This window comes from Erinaceus europaeus, chromosome 2 (assembly GCF_950295315.1).
Source record: "Erinaceus europaeus chromosome 2, mEriEur2.1, whole genome shotgun sequence".
In the NCBI taxonomy this organism is placed as follows: domain Eukaryota; kingdom Metazoa; phylum Chordata; class Mammalia; order Eulipotyphla; family Erinaceidae; genus Erinaceus; species Erinaceus europaeus.
Genome location: NC_080163.1, coordinates 184,381,835 through 184,398,824, shown reverse-complemented (window position 1 = coordinate 184,398,824; position 16,990 = coordinate 184,381,835). Strand labels below are relative to the sequence as shown.

Here is a 16,990-nt window from a genome sequence, read left to right as displayed (position 1 = left end):
TGGATTTGTTCGGTTGCTTCTGTTCAGAGCTATGATTGGTCAATGCGAGATGAAGGCCCGCTTCCGAAGAGTCCCCTGTGGCCAGAGGCCAGAAGATGCAGCCTATCACTGAAGGAGCTTGAAGGGGAGGGGTGGAGAATAGTGGCTGTGCGTGCCTATTGGTTGAAAGACAGTCACGTGAGACCTTTGAGAGTTCTCACTGGGCCGAGGACTCCTGCGCTGGAAATGTGGGGCGGAAGTGATTTGGGAAGGGATTGGGGGTGTTGAATTTGGATTTTGGAGGGGATTCTGGCGGACGGTCAGTTTTGGGAGGCGACAAGGGGCGGGGATCGAGGGTTGAGAATGGAGATCTGGAAAAGCGCAGATGGGAGTCCGTAGAAGCTGAAAATATGAGGTCTTGACTTGAGGGTTTAGGGGGAGGGGAAGGCGGCTTGAGGAGTCAGCATCAGAGCCTTTGGGCCATAGGGTTCTGCTGTGAGAGGATCCAGAGTGGGGAGATCCGAGGAGCCTGAGACTGAATGTGTCTGAGAAGGCTCAGAATGAGGCGACTGGAAAGGCTTGAGACGGGAGGAGGGTCTAAAGGGGCCCTGGATACTGTTAGAGCCTAGCTCATGATCGCAGGACCGAAGTTGTTACGATGAGTCTCAGATTATGAAGTTGAAAGGGGATTCTGGGGGTTACAGCTCGGGGGTATGTTTGGAACTCTTGATCGCTGTGCAGTCAATATTCTATTGAATCAATAATGTGGAGACAATGTTCTCTGAATCACTCGGAGAGGGCAGATATGTGGAGTTTGGTGGGCGCTTGTTGAATGCAGTGTGGGTGCATGCTCTGATGCTCCTGTGTCTGGGTTATGGAGGTTTTGGGTTCACTGGGTGACTTTTGAGTTGTTGAGTGCTCAGGTTTTAGAAGCCAAGTGAGTTTCACTGGAAGACTGAGGTGAGCCCCTGACGGGTAGTGGAACAGAAAACTGAGTCATCACCCGAGGATGGTGATTTCAGTGTCTCCTTCCCCACAGGACTGGGTGTATGGAGTTGATGTCCATGGAAGATCAGCATGCGAGGGTCCCAGCCCTCGAACCGTTCTTGGTGGAGCAGGTTGTCAGGATGAGGGGATCAGAGGGTGAAGGTGGGGACTAGTGGGTGCAAAATAAGAGTATGGAGAGGCAGACTGGATCTTGAATTTATGAGCTGGGTGTGCTGCCTCCTTACATATTCAGTCTTACCCACAGGTTTCAGCCCCATCATCCCCACCCCTGGTGGTCTCAACTTTAAACCTCTCTGGGGACATGCTGAACTCATCCAGAAGGGCTGTTCAGTGATGATAGGGCCCTTGTGTAGAATAAAGAACCACACCTTCAGGGGATATTTCTGTCCTAGGCACCACCTGTGATCTACTATGTCCCTGACTTCATCTCCAACGAAGAGGAGGAATATTTGCTTCGACAGGTGACCCCAGTGTCTTCTGATTCTTTCCTCTTCTCAGATCCCTCTTACAGCCTCAGCTCCTGTCTTGAAAGCCTCTCTCAAGGTTGGCCTGAGGAGGGACACACACACACACACACACACACACACACACACACACACACACACACACTTTCCTTATGCCTCTTTCAGGACATGTTAGGACCTATCAGAAAGGATTGGACAGAGGAGACAGCATAATGTTTATGCAAGAAGACTTTCATGCCTGAGGCTCCAAAGTCTCAGGTTCAATCCCACCAGTGCTGTCCGGTTAGTCCAGTCAAGTTTGAGCCTCAGGAATGTGTTAGCTAGTGGGACACAGTCCCTTGTGTTGAGATGACCCATTTCAGGTGATTGTGTTCTTCGGAATGAATATTCCCCCCCTTGAGCACTGCTCAGCTCTGCTTTAGATGATGCTGGGGATTGAACCAGGGACCTCTGGTAGCCTAGGCATGAAAATGTTTTTGCATAACCCAGGAATGAATTTAACATGTCTCAGAACGTCTGGGCTGAAGTAATATAGCCTAGCCCCATAACCCCGAATGCACTGAGAAAGTTATTGAACAGAATATAGATTGACTATTGCCTTTCCTAGACTTGAGATCTTGGCAGTAGATTTTCTTTTTTTTTTTTGCCTCCAGGGTTATTTAAATTAAAAAAAATATTTATTCCCTTTTGTTGCCCTTGTTTTATTGTTGTAGTTATTATTGTTGTTATGGATGTCATCATTGTTGGATAAGACAGAGAGAAATAGAGAGAGGAGGGGAAGACAGAGAGGGGGAGAGAAAGATAGACACCTGCAGACCTGCTTCACCACTTGTGAAGCAACTCCCCTACAGATGGGGAGACAAGGGCTCTAACCGAGATCTTTATGCGGGTCCTTGCACTTTGCGCCACCTGCGCTTAACCCGCTGCACTACCGCCCGAATCCCTTGCCTCCAGGGTTATTACTAAGGCTTGGTGCCTGCACCACAAATCCTCCGCTTCTGAAGGCTATTTTTCCCATTTTTGTTGCCCTTGTTGTTTTTATTGTTATTGTTGTTAATAGTTGTCGCTGTTGGATAGGACAGAGAAATAAAGAGAGGAGGTGAAGACAGAGGGGGAGAGAAAGATAGACACCTACAGACCAGCTTCACTTGCCTGTGAAGCGACCTCCCTACAGGTGGGAAGTCGGGGGCTCGAACCGGGATCCTTACGCCTTGCACCATGTGTGCTTATGCCTCTGCGTTACCTCCTGGCCCCCAAGATTTTCTTTATTTTAATTTTTTTTTCCCAGAGTGAGTACCTCACACAAGTGATTTAACTGCTTCCAGGCTACTTTTCCATTGAGAGAGAGAGAGAGACCCCAGTGTCATAGCAACACCTGTGTTGTGCTTAACCTTAAACTTGAGTGACTATCTCTCTGGCAGTAGAGAATTCTCATACTACCCTCTTTTCTCAGTGTTGAGATTGGGAACAGAAATAGGCAGTATGGGGAGTCTGCCAGTTGCGCAGTGGGTTAAGCGCATGTGGCAAAGCGCAAGGACCGGTGTAAGGATCCTGGTTCGAGTCCTGGCTCCCTACCTGCAGGGGAGTCACTTCACAGGTGGTGAAGCAGGTCTGCAGGTGTCTGTCTTTCTCTCTCCCTCTCTGTCTTCCGCTCCTCTCTCCATTTCTCTCTGTCCTATCCAACAACGATGACAATAATAATTACAACAATAATAAAAAGACAACAAGGGCAACATAGGGAAAATAAAAAAAAAAGAGAGAGAGTATACAGAACTCCAGCTGACATAGTTCGGGAATCAAGAAATTACAGACTATTTGCTGGGCTGAAAGAGCCCAATCCAGCCCCAAACTCTGTGTAAACTCAGACCTTTTAGCCTTGGTTCCCTCCTTTCATCACTATAGACACAGGCAACGTCTGGGGCCAGCAGCCTCCACAGGGAATGGACCAAACCCCCAAATCTTGGGGCCAGTGAAATAGCTCATGGGGATAGTGTGCTGCTTTACCATGGTTTGACCCAGGTTCGAGCCTAGCCCCCACCACAATGAATGAAGCTTCAGTGCTGTGGTCTCTTTTATTCTAATTTGTCTATTTGTTTTATTATTATTATTATTATTTTTAGCAGAGCACTGCTCAGCTCTGTCTTGTGGTGCAGGAGACCGAACCTGGGACTTTGGAGCCTCAGGCATGAGCGTCTCTTTGGATATAACTATTATGCTGTCTACCCACTCCGCACTCTCTCTATGTAAAACAAACAAATACAACCCAAAACTTTGGGAATACACTATCCCAGAGAGCAATCCCATAGACACTGTGAGGCCCTGTTTCCGACCTGGGTGGGAAGAACCAGAGAGAGTGGTTCTAAAAAAGGGACTACCAGGGCCAGTGATAGACCCAGTTAAGCACACACATTACTGTGCACAAGGACCCAGGAGGTTTAAGCCCCCAGACCCCACTTGCAGAGGAGAGGCTTCACAAACATTAAAGCAGTGCTCTCCCTCTATCCCCTCTCAATTTCTCTCTATTCTATTAAAAAAAAAAAGTGGCTGACACTTCCCTCCCTCCAGGTCTTCAATGCCCCAAAACCAAAGTGGACCCAGCTTTCTGGAAGGAAGTTACAAAATTGGGGTAAGTGTCCCTGGCTGGTGGTGTGGGTGATATGGGGATATGGGCTGAGACAGGTGGCTTGTGTCAGATAGATTCAAGGTGACAAGGGAACCTTAAGGGTTCAGGACTTCCTTAGGACCAGGAGAATTCCTGGGAAGAGGCAGTGGAGGCTCTGTGGAATTTAGGGACATCTTAAGAGGCTGGAGCCTTGGAGAAATCAGGAAACCATGGGGCTAGATGATAGCGCAGTAGGTTAAGCACACATACTACGAAGTGCAACGACCAACGCAAGGATTCCAGTTTGAGCCCCTGGCTCCTCACCTGAAGGGGGGTCACTTCACAAGTGGTGAAGCAGGTCTGCAGGTGTCTTTCTCTCCCCCTGTCTTCCCCTCCTCTCTCCATTTCTCTCTGTCCTATCCAACAACAACAACAGCAGTAACAACAATGATAAAACAACAAGAGCAACAAAAGGGAAAAAATAGCCCCCAGGAGTAGTGAGTCAGTGGGTTCATGCACCGAGCCCCAGCAATAACCCTGGAGGCAAAAGAAAAAAAGAAAAAGAAAGAAAGAGAGAAAGAAAAAGAGAAAAAGAAATGAGGAAACCTTTAAAGATTAAGGGGTGGGGAGTTGGGCAGTAACACAGCGGGTTAAGCGCAGGTGGTGCAGAGCACAAGGACCGGCTTAAGGATCCCAGTTCGAGCCCCCGGCTCCCCACCTGCAGGGGAGTCGCTTCACAGGCAGTGAAGCAGGTCTGCAGGTGTCTCTCTTTCTCTCCCCCTCTGTCTTCCCCTCCTCTCCATTTCTGTCTGTCCTATCCAACAATGATGACATCAACAATAATAACTACAACAACAATAAGAAACAAGGGCAACAAAAGGGAAAATAATAAAAAAAAAAAAAGCTTACGGGGTGATTGCCAAAGGCTAAGGGGTCCTGGGGATGTCACCAATCACTTTGCTCATCCTAATGGGGACTCTGTGTAGCAGGGCTACTTGATTGGGTGCCCTAAGGTCCCCATTACCCTCCCCCAGGTGGGCTCCCCCATCCCCGGGGGATGGTTCCTGAGCGGCTGCCCCTGTGGCTCCAGCGATACGTGGACAAAGTGTCTGACCTCAGCCTTTTTGGGGGTCTCCCAGCCAACCACGTCCTCGTGAACCAGTACCTGCCTGGGGAGGGCATCATGGTAACCGCACACCCTTCACCCTGGTTCCCAGGCCTCCGATCTACTACCACTGCCCTCTCATGAAGCAGCCTGTGTACTCCAGCCAGGCATTACCCTCCCTGTCCCCAGCTGGGAAGCTCCCTTCCCTTTTCTCCAGAGGGTGGGTGGGTGGGGGCTCTAGATGTCTGACCTGTCCAGCTCTGATGCCCACTCTGTAGCCCCACGAGGACGGGCCGCTCTACTACCCGACTGTTAGCACCATCAGCCTGGGCTCTCACACCATGCTGGACCTCTACAAGCCAAGGCAGCCAGAGGAGGAGGATGGCCCAGCAGAGCAGGTGAGCCATTCATTGCCTCAGCCTCCCAGGGGGTGTTCTGACACCCCACCTCCACCAAGCAGCCCGACGCCACTTCCCTGTAAGGTATCCCTGATACCCACTCTCCCAGATACTGGTGAGGTAGAACATACATGTTATAATGTTCCAAGGACCTGGGTTCAAGCCCCTGCTCTCCATTTGCTGGGTGGAAAAGAAAAAGCAATCAGCATAACCACAGACACAATACCCTCACCCAGCCCCACATGTCCAAAAGCCCAAGGTGCACATATTCAGTGCAGGGAGGCCTGTACTGAGGTGCCACTCACCCTTCAACCCCATTCCCAGTCCCTCAGAGATCCCAACTATAGTTTCCTTTTATTTTATTTCTTCTCCTCATCCTCCTTTTATTTTACCAGACTACTGCATAGCTCTGGCTTATGGTGGTGTGGGGAATTGAACCTGGGTCCTTGGAGCCTCAGGCATGGAAGTCTTTTGTATTACCACTATGCTATCTCCCTCACCCCTGTTTCCTTTTATCTTTAATGTTAATTTTTGGATAGAGACAGAATTTAAGATGGAAGGAGGAGGTAGAAAGGAGGAGAGAGAGATAGATACCTGCAGCCCTGCTTGGCTCCTTGGGTAACATGCATGTTTTACTGGGTGAGTCTCCTCCCCAGCTGTAGTTTCCTTAAATGCATCCTTCTGCAGCCTAGTTCTTGCTCCTCTCTTGGGACAGCACCCCAACCCTTTATCCCCTAGCTGTTGGGGGCCCTGGGACCCCTGGTGCTTTCACTTCAAAGCCTCAGTCTTTGGAGTCACACTTGCCTTGCTTCTCAGTCTTTGGGGGTGGGGTGGGGTGGGATTTACTGAGTTGTGTCTCGCTGCCCATCCCCCTCTTATGGGTTCCCATTAACTGCGCCCCTGCCTGCAGCCCCGGCAGCCACCCAGACCCACGACCTCACTGCTGCTGGAACCGCGCAGCCTGCTGGTACTCCGTGGCACCGCTTACACCGGCCTCCTCCACGGCATCGCAGCCGCCAGTGTGGACGAGCTGGACGCCACTTCTCTGCCGCCCAACGCAGCCGCCTGCCGCTTGGCGCAGCCCGGGGCCCGCCTGGTCCGGGACACCCGCATCTCGCTGACCATCCGCCGGGTGCCCCGAGTGCTGCGCACCGGCCTCCTGCTCAGCAAGTGACACTGCCCCGGCGGGGGGGGGGGGGGGGGGGGGGAGGACCTGCTGGGATTCCTAGGCACTGGGACACCTTCAGCCCTGTGACCTTGGAACCCCAGGATATACGCCTATTCTCCCCAGTTTATTTATTTTTTCCAATCGGTTTGTGGTGATCTCAATAGAAGACCCCATTTCAAATAAACCAACAAATAACCTGTCCCTTGGTTTTGGATTTTTTGGGGGTCGGAGGGGGCACTTCGATGGATGGTGTGGGTCACTGAATGGGACAGGATCAGGGCTCCTGAGAGATGGGGGTGCGGTTATATTTGAGACACTCCCCCCCACCCCCACCCCAGCCCTCCACCTCAGCTGGATGGGTAGGGCTTGGGAAGTTCAGCTACAGGACCCCAAGACGGGGACAAAAGAGTTAAGTGATGTTGCTGTCACCTGAGCTGGGTATCGGATTACCTGGGTCAGGTTATTTGGTAACTGGTGGAGCCTGCCTGAGGCTGTTGGCTGTGTTTGGGTAAGTCTGAACACAGGAAGAGCTTGGGGCAGGTGGGCTTGGGGAGGAGTCCCCAACTAGGGTAAAGGGCTCTTACTGGGGGGCCTCACTGATCTCTGTTCTCAGGTCCATGGCTCAACCCCCATTGCCAGGCCCCAGGCCCCCATCAGAGACCCTCCACCACCCCCCTGCAGCACCCAGGGAACCAGACACTGCTGGATGCACCATCTGCCCTGCCTCTGGGGAGGAGAGAGTCAGGTAGGGCCAGGGCTTTTTGATACTTGGGTCCCAAAAGGGTAGGGATGGGAGCAGAGTCCCTTGAGGGTACTGTGATAGTGGTCACCTGGAGACCTGGGAAGATAACAGGGACCTGCTAAGATGGCAGCTAATGGACCCCTAAAACCACTGACATATCCACCTGTGTCAATGCCCCGCACCTCCCAGGCCAGCACAACCCCAGAGACAGGAGCAGGACTCCTTGGACCCTCCTGAGCATTTCCAGGGTAGCCCCCCCATGTTGCCGGCACCCCCTTCTTGTGAGGACCCAGCTGAGGGCAAACACCTTGAGGTGAGCTATGGTGATCCAAGGCTTTTGTGCCAGCCCCCACCTCCTCACTGTCCCCTAGAACCTGGCTTCCAGAACTAGGATGTGGTGATGGTTCTGGAAAAGTTTGGGGCATCTGTAGAGGAAGGGATGCTTTAGAAGAGGATTCCTGGGCTGGCAAGATAAGTGCACTTGAATAGTGCACCTGCTTTGCCATCCACACGGCCCAGCTTGAAACCCAGCCTCCAGTGCACTAGGGAAAGCTTTGGTGCTGTGGTGTCTTTCTCTTTCTCACACTCTCTCTATATCTGAAAAAGTTGGTTTAGAGGAGCAAAGCCCCAGCAATGACAAGAGAAACAAGGAAAATGGTTTCTTAGGGTACTGGAGGATAGTTCACAGGGTAGCATGCCTGCCTTGCTGTGCACATGGCCGAGTTCAAGCCCTGTCACCATGTGGGGAGAGCCATGGCCCAGGGAGAAGCTCCAGCATTGTGGTATCTATCCCCTTCTTTCTGTTTCTTTTTGTCTCTTTTACTTATCTGAATGAAAATCAGCCAAGAATGAAACCATGCATGTATGAAGCTCCAAGGAAACACACACACAGTTACTATTATTATTACTTTTAGATTTTACTTTTGTATTTTTAAATTTATTTATAAAATAAAAAATATCAATAAGACCACAGGATAAGAGGGGTACAGCTCCCAATACCAGAGTTCTATGTCCCATCCCCTCCCTTGAAAGCTTTCCTCTTCTTTTTTTTTGCCTCCAGGGTTATTGCTGGAGCTCGGTGCTACTGCTCCTGGAGGCCATTTTTTCCCATTTTGTTGCCCTTGTTGTTTTATCATTGTTGTGGTTATTATTATTGTTTTTGTTGCTTTCATTGTTGTTGGATAGGACAGACAGAAATGGAGAGAGGAGGGGAGACAGAGAAGGGGAAAGATAGAGACACCCACAAACCTGCTTCACCACTTGTGAAGCGACTCCCCTGCAGGTGGGGAGCTGGGGGCTCAAACTGGGACCCTTACGCAGGTCCTTGCTGTTCGCATCATGTGCGCTTAACTCACTGTGCTACCGCCCGACTCCCAGCTTTCCTATTTTTTATCCCTTTGGGAGCATGGACCCAGGATCATTATGGAGTACAGAAGGTGGAAGGTCTGGCTTCTGTAATTGCTTCTTCACCGAACATGGGCGTTGGCAGGTTGATCCATACTCCCAGTCACACACATAATTCTTTACCAATCACTACAGAAGTACTTTGATGCGTGTTGAAATATATATACATATTTATTTTATTGCCACGAGGGTTATCGCTGTGGCTTGATGCCTACATGATGAATCCATGGCTCCCAGTGGCCTCTTTTATTATTATTATTTTATTTGGTAGGACAGAGAGAAATTGAGGGGGGAGAGGGGAGTTAGAAGTAGAAGGGAGGGGAGAGAGGGAAAGAGAAAGACATCTGCAGTCCTGCTTCACTGCTTATGAAGCTTCTTCCTGAAGGAGGGGAGTGGGGGCTCAAAACTTGTCCTCACACATGGTAATGTGTGCATTCGACTGGGTGTGCCACTGCCCAGCCCCTCATATGTTTCTTTGTAAAGATTAATTTATTGGGGGGGGGGCAGGTGGTGGGGCACCTGGTTGAGTGCACATATTACGGTAGGGACCCAGGCTTAAGCCCTCGGTTCCCACTTGTGGCGGTGGGCGGGGGAAGCTTCCCGAGCAGTGAAATAGTACTGCAGGTGTCTCTTTCTCTTGCCCTATTTTTTCCTTCCTTCTCAGTTTCTCTGTCTCTATCCAAAGTAAATAAATAAATAAATAAATAAGATATTGAAAAAAAAGGTTAATTTATTGGAGCCAGGTGGCAGTGCACATGGTTGAGTGCACGTATTAACCATGTGCAGTAACCCAGTTTCAAGCCTGCAGTCCCCACCCGCAGGGGAAAGCTTCATGAGGGGGGAAACAGCTCTGCAGGTGTCTCGCTCTCCTTCTCTATCCCTTTTCCCTCTCAATTTATCTCTATCTCATCAAATGAAATAATCAAGTGACATTTATTTATTACTGCCGGTAAAACAGCTCACTTAGACAGTGCCCTGCTTCACTGTGTGCATGACCCAGGTTCAAGCCTGACCCCCACTATATTCAAGGAAGCTTCAGTGCTGTGGAGTCTCTCTTTCTCTCTGTCAATATCTAAAAAATTAAACAAATAAAATACTATTTACTTATTAGAGGGGGTAGGGAGAGAGAGCTGGAGCATCTCTGTGATATATGCAATACCGGGGATCAAACTTGGGACCTCATGCTTGAGTGTCCACTATGCCCCCTCCTGGGCTTCAAGTACTTTTCTATTTTACTGAGAGAATTATTTCACCACTAGCCTAATACAGCCCCAGTCTTTGTTGGGTGTCAACTCCACTTCACAGCCTCCCAGTCCTTGGGTACTGGAGACTTTGAGCTAGGAATCCCCAGGATTCCAGATGGGCACAGTCCTGAGATAGACCAGAGATGGACTCGGTGCAAAGAAGCATCTAGAAGGCAGGACTGTGCAAGAGAAGGTGGTGATGGGAGTAGAGACAATGTCTTGGTTGCTGACTGACCCTGACTTAGCTCCCAACTCCACCCCTACCCTCTGTTTCCCAGCACCCAATCTCCAGTAGGGAGGTATTGAAGGCTGAGCAGGACAGCCTGTACCTCTGTCTGCTGGGGCTGGGCCTTCGACTGCAGGACCTGGAGCGAGGCCTGGGACCCTGGGCACTGACTCAGAGCGGGATGGTCCAGTTGCAGGTGGGTGGGGGAGACCACAGTGGGGGCAGTGGGCAGGGCCTCAGGAGTGGCTGTTGCCTTCCTAGGGACGAGATATGGGTTTATCCCACTGTATTCCAAGTCTGGTACCTGGAAAGGAAGGTGGTGTGTGTGTGTGTGTGTGTGTGTGTGTGTGTGTGTGTGTGTGTGTGTGTGTGTGTGTGTGTGTGGTATCTAACCATATTCCCCAGGCCCTTCAGGCAGACCTCCATGAGGCAGCTGAACGAGTAGATGCACTGCTGGCATTTGGTGAGGGGCTGGCGCAGCAGAGTGAACCTCAAGCCCAGGCACCCCTGGAGCAGGCCCTGAGGACCCTCGGAGCCCACCGAGACAGCATCCTCTGGCGGCTGTGGCAGCTGCAGGCCCAGCTGGTCAGCTACAGCCTGGTATGGCCCACCCTGGCGCTCCCCAACCCAGGAGCCAATCCTACCACTCCCATGACCTCTGTCCTCTGATCAGGTGTTCGAGGAGGACAACACACTGGACCAGGACCTGGAGGTGGAGGGGAACTCAGACGGGCCAGTGCCTGGTGGAATTTGGGGGCCCTGGGCACCCAGTAGTCTCCCTACTCCTGCAGAGTTGGAGTGGGACCCATCAGGAGATGTTGGAGGTCTTGGGCCCTTGGGGCGAAAGAAAGTTTGGACACCTGGACCTCGCTGCGAGCTGTGTGGACACAGGAGTCTCCAGGGCAGGGGACAAGGCGTTGAGGTGAGAGCAGGGAGGGTCTTCCCCTGTCCCAGTCACCCACTTGACACCTGTATGCCTCTTAGCAGGGTTCTTCCCTTTCAAGGTCTTGGGGGCTTTGTCTCTCCAGGTCTCTCTTTCTGGCATCTCATTTTCCTCCCTTCCTCCTTGGTCCATTTTGCTGTTTCCCTCCAGCCTGTTGGTTTTTGCATTTCCTCTCACTCGCTCCTCCACTGACCCTCTACTGCCACACTATACCCTGCCCTTCACCCTTCTTAAAATATTCTGAACTCACTGGGGGGTGGGGGTGGGCAGTAGCGCAGCAGGTTAAGTGCACGTGGTGCAAAGTGCAGGGACCAGCATCAAGATTCCGGTTTGAGCCCCCATCTCCCCACCTGCAGGGGTTGCTTCATAAGCAGTGAAGCAGGTCTGTAGGTGTCTCTCTTTCTCTCCCCCTCTCTGTCTTCCCCTCCTCTCTCCATTTCTCTCTGTCCTATCCAACAACAACAACAACAATAATAACCACAACAAGGCTACAACAAGGGCAACAAAAGGGGAAAAAATGGTCTCCAGGAGCAGTGGATTCACGGTGCAGGCACTGAGCCCCAGCAATAACCCTGGAGGCAAAAAAAAAAAACAAAACCGAAAAACATTCTGAACTCACTTCAGTCTCAGAGCCACGCCCCCATCCCCTCCCCCCTGCACTGCATGCCTAGCCCTCACTTCACTCATCCAGTCTGTCTCTCTTCACATGTCATCTCTTCAAAAAGGCCTACTGGGGCCTTCAGATACTGTCACCCTTGTTCTCTTTATTTCCTTACAGCACCCACCATATATATTCTTTCTTTCCCCCCCTTCTTCCTTCCTTCCCCCCTCCCTTCCTTTTTTTGAGACAAGAGAGGCAGAGAATGAAAGAGAATATAGCACCAAAGCTTCCTTCAATGTAGTAGGGGCTGGGCTTGAACCTAATTCACACACATAGCAAAACAGCACACTATCCAAGTGAGTTAGCCTGCTGAATATATGTATTTTTAAATTTGTTCATGAGAAAGGGGTGAGGGGGTGCAGGTGGAAGTGCACCTGGTTAAGCGCACATAGTACTGAGCACAAGAATCCACACAAGGATCTGGGTTCAAGCTCCTGGCTCCCCACCTACAGGGGGAAGCTTTACAAGTGGTGAAGCAGGTCTGCAGGTGTCTCTCTCCCTCTCTATCATCCTCTCCCCTTGAGTGGTGGATTCGTAATACTGGCTCCAAGCCCCATAGATAGATAACCCTGGGGGCAAAAAAAAAAAAAAAAAAAGAACAGGGAGAGAACCAGAACATTACTCTGGCATATGTGGTGCTGGGGATGGAACTCAAGACCTCATTTTTGCAAGTCCAATGCTTTATCTACCATTCCACTTGTGCTAGACATTTTTAAAAATTGTAAATTTAATTAATTTTATATATTTTCATGAGAGAAAGAAGCCAGAATACCACTGTGGGACATGCAATGCCAGTGATTAAACCAGGAGCTTCAGGCATGCAAGTCTGAAGCTCTACCAGTCACATCTCTGCAGCCACATCTTGGACATTATATACTTACTTCTTTATTATAGATTTTTTAAATTATATATTTATTATTAGAATATAAACTCCGGGGTTTGGGCAGTAGCGCAGCGGGTTAAGTACACATGGTGCAAAGCACAAGGACCGGCTTAAAGATCCCAGTTTGAGCCCCCAGCTCCCCACCTGCAGGGGGAGGCCTCTTCACAAGTGGTGAAGCAGGTCTGCAGGTGTCTATCTTTCTCTCTCCCCTCTGTCTTCCCTTCCTCTCTCAGTTTCTCTCTGTCCTATCCAACAACAATGACAGCAATGACAATAACAATCACAACGACGATAAAATAAGGGCAACAAGAGGGGGAAAAATAGCCTCCAGGAGCAGTGGATTTGTGATGCAGGCACCGAGCCCCAGCGATAACCCTGGAGTTAAAAAAATATATATATATAAACTCCATGGACACCCAGACTTAATCTATTTCTGTCCCTGCTGTGGCTCCAGCTCCTAGATCAGTGTCTGGAATATAGTAGGCATTCATTAAATATTTGTTGAATGAATGAATGATATCTCTCATCTCATGGTTTCTTTGGCACTGCCCCTCTCTTATCTCTCCCTGAGATCTATCGTCTCACAAAATCTCATCTTTGTGACACAACCCATCCTGCCTCTCCCTGGTTTGTGTCTCTGTCACAATTCTCCAAGAATCCCTCTACCTCTCTCTCCACACAGGATGTGTTCATGTCAGGTCTCAGTCATCGGAAACACTTAGCAGGCCATCAAAGATACTCTTTACTCCAGAAGTCTCAGGTGAGCTGCTTGTCAGTCATGTGTATCACCTGGGAATTAATCAGTTAGTTACTTAAAAAAAATTTTTTTTAATTTATTCCCTTTTGTTGCCCTTGTTGTTTTATTGTTGTAGTTATTATTGTTGCTGTTATTGATGTTGTCCTTGTTGGATAGGACAGAGAGAAATGGAGAGAGGAGGGGAAGGCAGAGAGGGTGAGAGAAAGATAAGACACCTGCAGACCTGCTTCACCGCTTGTGAAGCGACTCCCCTGCAAGTGGGGAGCCAGAGGCTCGAACCAGAATCCTTACGCCAGTCCTTGCCCTTTGTGCTTCGTGCCACGTGTGCTTAACCTGCTGCGCTACCGCCCGACTGACAGTTAATTACTTTTATCAGAGCACTAGCTTATGGTGGTGGCAGGGATTGAACCTAGGACCTCAGTTATGTCAGGCATTCAAAATGGTTGCATAGGGCTGGGGAGAGGGCATAATGTTTCTGCAAAAGATCTTACTTCCTGAGGCTCTAAGGCCCCAGCTTCAATACCCAGGACTGCCATAAACCAGACCTGAGCTGGTTTCTCTGTCCACTCTGTATCTCTCTCATTAAATTAAAATAAGTACAATATAGTTACAAAGCAACAAAGAAGCCCAAACACTGTTACATAAACCACCATGCAATTTTCAGGCTCCTCACCTGGGTTTCTTGATGGCAAGTGACAGAAACCTAACCCAAACTGACTTATGCAAAAAAGGGGATGTTTTGGGAGGCCAGAGGATGCTTGCCTTGCCATATATGTGACTGAGGTTCTAGCTCTGGTCCTGCTTGGGGGAGTGTCATGGCTCTAGGAGCAACTCTGGTGCTGGGTATTACTCCATTTTTTGCCACCAGGGTTACCGAAGGGGCTCAGTGCCTGCACGATGAATCCACTGCTCCTTGTAGCCATTTTTCTTTACTTTTTTAAAAAATATTTATTTACTCCCTTTTGTTGCCCTTGTTGTTTTATCGTTTTATTATTATTGTTGTTATTGATGCCATCGTTGTTGGATAGGACAGAAATGAAGAGAGGAGGGAAAGACAGAGAGGGGGAGAGAAAGATAGACACCTGTAGACCTGCTTCACTGCTTGTGAAGTGACTCCCTTGCAGGTGGGGAGCCGGGGGCTCGAACCGGGATCCTTACGCTGGTCTTGCACTTTGTGCCACCTGCGCTACCGCCCAGCTCCTCTTTTGGTTTTCTTTTTATTTTGGTAAGAGACAGAAACTGAGAGGGAAGGTGGTGATGGAAAGAGAGAAACACTTGTAGCATTGCTTCACCACTGGGTGGAAAAGTTCTTAACTGAGGGAACAATGTTTTTTGTTCCCTCACTTAAGAACTTTTCCCCCATGGGTTTGCCCTCTTCAGGGGAAAGTAACCAGCGTGGGTCATAGCCTAAGACCTGAACCTATCATACTGGCCAAGCTGACCATGACTGGCCAGATCTGGATCACGTGTCCAACCATGATCATGGAGGTGGGGTGGTCAGCTCCAGGGGAGTCTGAAGGCTGGAGAGTGGGAGGTTTGACATCTGACATCCCCATTCCCTGAATTTAGTCTGTGTTTCCAGGAAAGAGGGGGCTGCATGGAGGGCAGGTAGAGACAGACATCTACTATAATTGGAGGTGTTCTAAGTGCTTGCAAGGGTCTTGGGGACATATAGGGTGCTAGCAAAAAGTCTACAGTAGGAAGAAAGTCCACGCTAAGCTTCATTTTCATCCATTCTGCTTATCTATTTCTAGGCCAAGAAGAGGCGAGCATCTCCTACTCTCCAGGATGTGAAGCTGGAGGTGGACCCTGGGTGAGAGGCCTGGGAGGTGGGTCTGGGGATGTGGAGACAGGGCTCCTGGGAGCTGCCTGCTCATAGACTGAACTCTGCATTTCCCTTTACAGAGTCCCTGCTTCTGCATCCAGGTGGCCCCTGACCTTCTTCATTCTCCTTCTCCTCTTCCTCCTGGTGGGTGCCACCCTGCTCCTGCCCACATCAGGGGGTCCCTGCTGCTCTCCTGCCCGACTGGTCAAGACACCTCACCTGGCGCTCAGCTATGTCAATGGCCCCCCTCCAATCTGAGTACACAGCTGAGACATGTAATAAACCGTCACTGTCAGAAGATGCATCTTAGTCCTTTCAGACTGCTGTAACAAGACTAACAGATGACTGACCTCACATAGCAGAGGGAGGCAGGGAACAATCTGGGCTACCTTTTATAAGGACACTAATCTGTGGGGGCGATGCCCACGTGTCCCCAATAACATCATGTTGGCAATTATAATTTTTCCTTTCTTTTTAGATAGAGGTATAGAGAGTGTGAAAAGAGACCACAGCAACAAAGCTTCCTTCGATGTGGTGGGGGTTAGGCTCAAACCTGGTTGGTGCACATGGCAAAGCAACACACTATCCAAGTGAGTTATTTCACTGGCCCTGGAGTCATCATTTCAACCTAAGATTTTTGAAGGGACACACAAGTTCAGTCGACAATGGGATGTGTGAAGATACTATGTGCTTGAATACTCAGAAACTCGGTATGTACGGCACTAAGGTGTCTGGACGGCACCCTCTACAGACCTTTTGCCTCGAGCTCCCTCAGACCCTAAGACAAAGCTAGGAATATGTGTAGTTTTGTCTGGGAGATGATCCTAGGGGCAGTAGGGAGGTGAGTTAGGGGGCTGGGCTGCCTGCTGCTCTGGGCACCTGGGGAGCCATCCCACTGGGGACATCTTTGTGACTATGCAGAGCCCACTCAGGATTGTTTTTCTGAAGAGTTGAAGCAGTGGTGGCATGTATCTATCACAGAAGGCCTCACCTGACCTGGCCCCGTCCTCTTGTTTCCAAAAACAATTACAGCAATAACAACAACAACAATAAACAATAAGGGCAACAAAAGGGGAAAAAAATAGCCTCCAGGAGCAGTGGATTCATCACTGAATTCAGTGGATTCAGCACTGAATCCCATCCATAACCCTAGAGGAAAAAAAAAAAAAAACTTCAGTGTGTAGTCCATAATAGTAAGGGCATTCTAAGTTTTATGAGAGAAGGGAATAGAGAGAACTAGAGCATCATTTTGGCACCTGTGATGTTAGGGACTGAACTTGGGACCTCAAATTGAAAGTCTACTGTTTTATCCACTACATTACCTCCCAGACCTCATAAGTGTATTGTTTAACAAAACTGAAGTACAATGATCAAAATCAGGAAATTTAACAACTCAATTCAATTCTATTATTAACCTGCAATCCACATTCCAAGTTACTCTAACAAGTGGGCCAACTGCTTTTGTGTAACTTTTTTTTTTTAATTTTATTTATTGAGGAGAAAGAACCAAACATCACTCTGGTACATATGCTGCCAGGGATTGAACTCAGGATTGACCCACTATGCCACCTCCCAGACCAC

At 49.5% G+C, this 16,990-nt stretch overlaps 2 protein-coding genes across 8 annotated transcripts; both read left to right on the top strand.

The window, feature by feature from the left end:
* Positions 1–227: 227 nt before the first annotated feature.
* On the top strand, positions 228–6,925 carry ALKBH6 (alkB homolog 6). Of its 6 annotated transcripts, XM_060185781.1 has the most exons (8): positions 255–394; positions 903–939; positions 1,019–1,097; positions 1,380–1,448; positions 4,017–4,077; positions 5,088–5,239; positions 5,437–5,556; positions 6,467–6,925. In XM_060185781.1, exons 3-8 carry the CDS (start codon positions 1,029–1,031, stop codon positions 6,728–6,730), a joined length of 735 nt encoding a protein of 244 aa, XP_060041764.1. In that variant the 5' UTR covers positions 255–394; positions 903–939; positions 1,019–1,028; the 3' UTR covers positions 6,731–6,925. The 6 variants fall into 6 exon arrangements, with proteins under 6 accessions (XP_007536965.1, XP_016049711.1, XP_060041764.1 ...); XM_007536903.3 differs by lacking the exon at positions 903–939 and having other exon boundaries at positions 228–298; XM_016194225.2 differs by lacking the exon at positions 903–939 and having other exon boundaries at positions 248–394.
* A 117-nt stretch (positions 6,926–7,042) lies between these two features.
* SYNE4 (spectrin repeat containing nuclear envelope family member 4) lies at positions 7,043–15,713 on the top strand. Of its 2 annotated transcripts, none has more exons than XM_016194208.2 (8): positions 7,043–7,469; positions 7,656–7,779; positions 10,393–10,536; positions 10,746–10,940; positions 11,014–11,262; positions 13,510–13,587; positions 15,339–15,397; positions 15,490–15,713. In XM_016194208.2, the coding sequence occupies exons 1-8, from the start codon at positions 7,342–7,344 to the stop codon at positions 15,665–15,667; spliced, it is 1,155 nt and encodes a 384-aa protein (XP_016049694.2). In that variant the 5' UTR covers positions 7,043–7,341; the 3' UTR covers positions 15,668–15,713. The 2 variants fall into 2 exon arrangements, with proteins under 2 accessions (XP_016049694.2, XP_060041763.1); XM_060185780.1 differs by having other exon boundaries at positions 15,339–15,413; positions 15,490–15,614.
* The last annotated feature ends 1,277 nt before the right edge of the window (positions 15,714–16,990 follow it).

Bases quoted from the DNA above. Each gene is read 5' to 3' on its own strand.
- ALKBH6 (XM_016194225.2), top strand. The intron at 4,078-5,087 runs GTAAGTGTCCCT...ACCCTCCCCCAG, and splicing joins AAGGAAGTTACAAAATTGGG to GTGGGCTCCCCCATCCCCGG. The intron at 5,240-5,436 runs GTAACCGCACAC...CCCACTCTGTAG, and splicing joins TGCCTGGGGAGGGCATCATG to CCCCACGAGGACGGGCCGCT.
- SYNE4 (XM_016194208.2), top strand. From the start codon at position 7,342: ATGGCTCAACCCCCATTGCCAGGCCCCAGGCCCCCATCAGAGACCCTC. The intron at 7,470-7,655 runs GTAGGGCCAGGG...CGCACCTCCCAG, and splicing joins TCTGGGGAGGAGAGAGTCAG to GCCAGCACAACCCCAGAGAC. The intron at 10,537-10,745 runs GTGGGTGGGGGA...CATATTCCCCAG, and splicing joins GCGGGATGGTCCAGTTGCAG to GCCCTTCAGGCAGACCTCCA.